The sequence below is a fragment of the Trichophyton verrucosum genome (assembly GCF_000151505.1).
Source record: "Trichophyton verrucosum HKI 0517 chromosome Unknown contig00314_1.f1.exp, whole genome shotgun sequence".
In the NCBI taxonomy this organism is placed as follows: Eukaryota; Fungi; Ascomycota; class Eurotiomycetes; order Onygenales; family Arthrodermataceae; genus Trichophyton; species Trichophyton verrucosum.
In genome coordinates this window covers 3,506-6,379 of record NW_003315437.1, presented here as the reverse complement: position 1 = coordinate 6,379, position 2,874 = coordinate 3,506, and the positions used below count along the sequence as shown (strand labels likewise).

General features: G+C 51.3%; 1 protein-coding gene across 1 annotated transcript; it reads right to left on the bottom strand.

Moving 5' to 3' along the window:
• Positions 1 to 80: 80 nt before the first annotated feature.
• Positions 81 to 841, bottom strand: TRV_03902 (uncharacterized protein; the record flags this gene model as incomplete). The annotated part of the gene is made up of 3 exons (XM_003021937.1): positions 81 to 298; positions 431 to 746; positions 812 to 841. 3 exons carry the CDS (start codon positions 839 to 841, stop codon positions 81 to 83), a joined length of 564 nt encoding a protein of 187 aa, XP_003021983.1.
• Positions 842 to 2,874: the final 2,033 nt, after the last annotated feature.

The following is a 2,874-nucleotide window of genomic DNA, read 5'->3' as shown; positions in this document are numbered from 1 at the left end:
ACTAGTTCCTTGCCGCAGCGTAGTTTTATGCCGGGGATATAGTGTAGAAGATAGAATGCAAGAGCAAGAGGGGACGAGACTCACTGTAACCCAACCATGCCCTCCTGCAGGTACCAGGCCGTCATCATGGCCTCGGGAAGCACAGGCATGGCCATCGCAGAGCCCAGCAGAGCAAGCTGCAGCGCCGTGTTAACCTTGGACACCTCCGTGGGCTTGACTTCAGCCGAAGGGAGAGAAAAGTCCCAGTATCGCTTCATGGTCTTGGGCGGAGGCAGAGATATCCATCTGTAGTATATGGCTGCAAACCCAAGCCCGACGTCGCGAGCAAGTATAAGACCAGCCAACCACACTTATCACCGTTAGTTAGCCAGTATCCTACACACTTATAATATTCGAGCAAAAAAAAAAAAAAAGTGAGTTGAAAACGTACTCGGGATGGCAGCCTTCATGGCAAGACAGACAACACCGATAGTCATCAGGAACTTATCGGCCATGGGGTCGATGACGGTTCCAACGACGGTCTGCTGGTTCCATCTTCTGGCGATGTAGCCGTCCACCAGGTCGGTGACGGCGGCATAGGCAAAGAGCGAGAGAGCCAGAGTATGGCTGCCTGTGAGAATGGAGTAGCCGATGACGGGGGCGGCTACCAGGCGTGAAGCAGTGAGAATGTTGGGTATAGTGTAGATGTTCTCATGCACGACAGCCTTGGTAGACGGCTTTTCCTTTTCCTTTTCGTTTCCCGTGTTCTGCCCAGAAGCAGCGGTGGGGTGGTGCACCCACCTCCGCGGCACGAACGAGTAAGGAGACGCACTGCCTGATCTATCAGTATGGGGTGTATCATATGGTGTGTGGTATGGAGTGTGGGTGTGGGTGTGGGTGCGGTATGGGGTATCAATCAATCAGCAGGCCCAGCACTGCCGACCAGTAACAGGACAAGACAGGGAAATGCAAATGCAAAGCGAGACGAAACAGAGCCAAAATGAGTGTAGGAGGGGGGAAAGGAGGGGGTACGGGAAGAGTAAAGGGGGTGGGGGGGAATGGAGATGGAGATGCAGAGGGAGATGGAAAAGGGGGGTATGGCGTATCCCTACCGCTGAAGTCGAGGAAGACCGAGATGCAAACGACAGATAGGGGCAGTAGTAAGGCTACGGGCGTTCCCTGTCAGCTTCAGCTGTGCATTACCAGCAGCACCAGCACCAGCACAAGATCGCATCCTCGCCTCCGATGCCGTGCAACCATGTCGGAACCCATCATGTCCATGTCCAGCCAGCCCCGACCAAAACCTGCTCTGGCCCAAGCCATCGAGGACACCACCGGGCTGCAGCTGCACCCGTACCCGCACCCGCACGCTCATCCTCACGCTCATACTCGAGACAGAAGCAGCAGAGGCCGAGAGAGCAGGAGTGGTCACCGCGGCCGAAAACAAGGCAAAGGGGTTCCGCATGGGCAAAGGGTATCTTGTCGCCATGGCCGCCGGGCGTGAATAAGCAAGCAAAGCAAGTAAAAATTGATTTTAAATTAATTAAAGCCAAAGTCTCTTTTATGGATGGCTCGGTTATTGATTTTGTACTTGCTTGCCTGTAGATGGGTGGCCTGGCGATCTGTTTAGGCGAGGTGCGTGGGGGGTGGGTGTGATGTCAGTTGGATATCATATCATATCATATGCGAGCCATGCTATATCACACTGGAAACTACCGTGCATGTGCCGTCTGTATTATTGAGCGTAGAGAGCGCGATGTTGGCAAGATTGGAGATACTTTTGTTAGAGACGACGGAAAAAGGAGAGAGAGAGAGAAGATGGAGAAAGAAAAAAAAAGCCGGGATGAAGGGCGCTCAGCTGAGCTTCTGATTGGCTGCGACAAGCGCGGCGACACGCGAGCTGAAGATTATATAATACTGCTTAGTAAGTGGGGTTAAGCTGAGTCAGCGTTTATTTAAACTTTTGCCCCGCGAAAATGGAAAAGTTGATATAAAAAAGATGAAGATGAGAGAGAAGACGATAGTAGATGATAGTAGATGATAGGAGATGGTGTAGATGATAGTAGAGATAGTAGAGTAGGAACAGCCCCAAGCAGCGCAAAGAGAGAACTCGAGATGCATAAAGTGCGCTCCGGCAGTTCGTCAGAAGTTACATACATACATACATACATACATACGTACATACCGACATGCATCAAAGGTAACTCAAGCAGAAAGTCAAGCAGTTCTTCACGACGAAACTCAATTCCAGCCATAAAAAGCAAGCATGAAGATATTCTCTAAAGTCACCCGGCCTCGACCACCGACAATCGATAACATGTACGGAGCACTGCACATCGATCGGGACAAGATGGTAGGTAGCAGATGGGCCCGTTTTCGCTTTATCCTGCCTCACATGCATGGCCCTAGCTGTCTGTGTCTATCAAGTGCTATACTTAGAAGGGCGTTCATTAATAGAGTGGGCATAATAGGGATGATCCCACCGCCACCGAGGGGAGGGAAAGCGGAAAGGGATCGAGCTGATCTCCGTGCCATCTACTACTCTACAGCGAGCATCACATTTGCACCCGTACCCCGGAATGCTTGGTTGTGTTTATGGAGCGTGGAGGTTGCCTTTGGAGGTTTAAGGGTAAGGGGTGAGAGTAAGGGTGAGAGATAACGTAAGATCCGCCAGGGCAGGAAAGTAAAGGCAGTTAAGTCAAAAGTAGAGGCCATCCACGGTAAAAGGAGTAGGTGGATGGTGATAGATGGTGAAAATAGTAGCGGGTAGTGCTGGTATTTCTTCTTCCTCTCTCCCCGTGTTCTTAGTTATCTTGCCACCCGTCCATCCGCCGTGTCCCGTCCGCCACACATATACATATACTACGATCAAAAGATGTACAGCCGAGGCCAAGC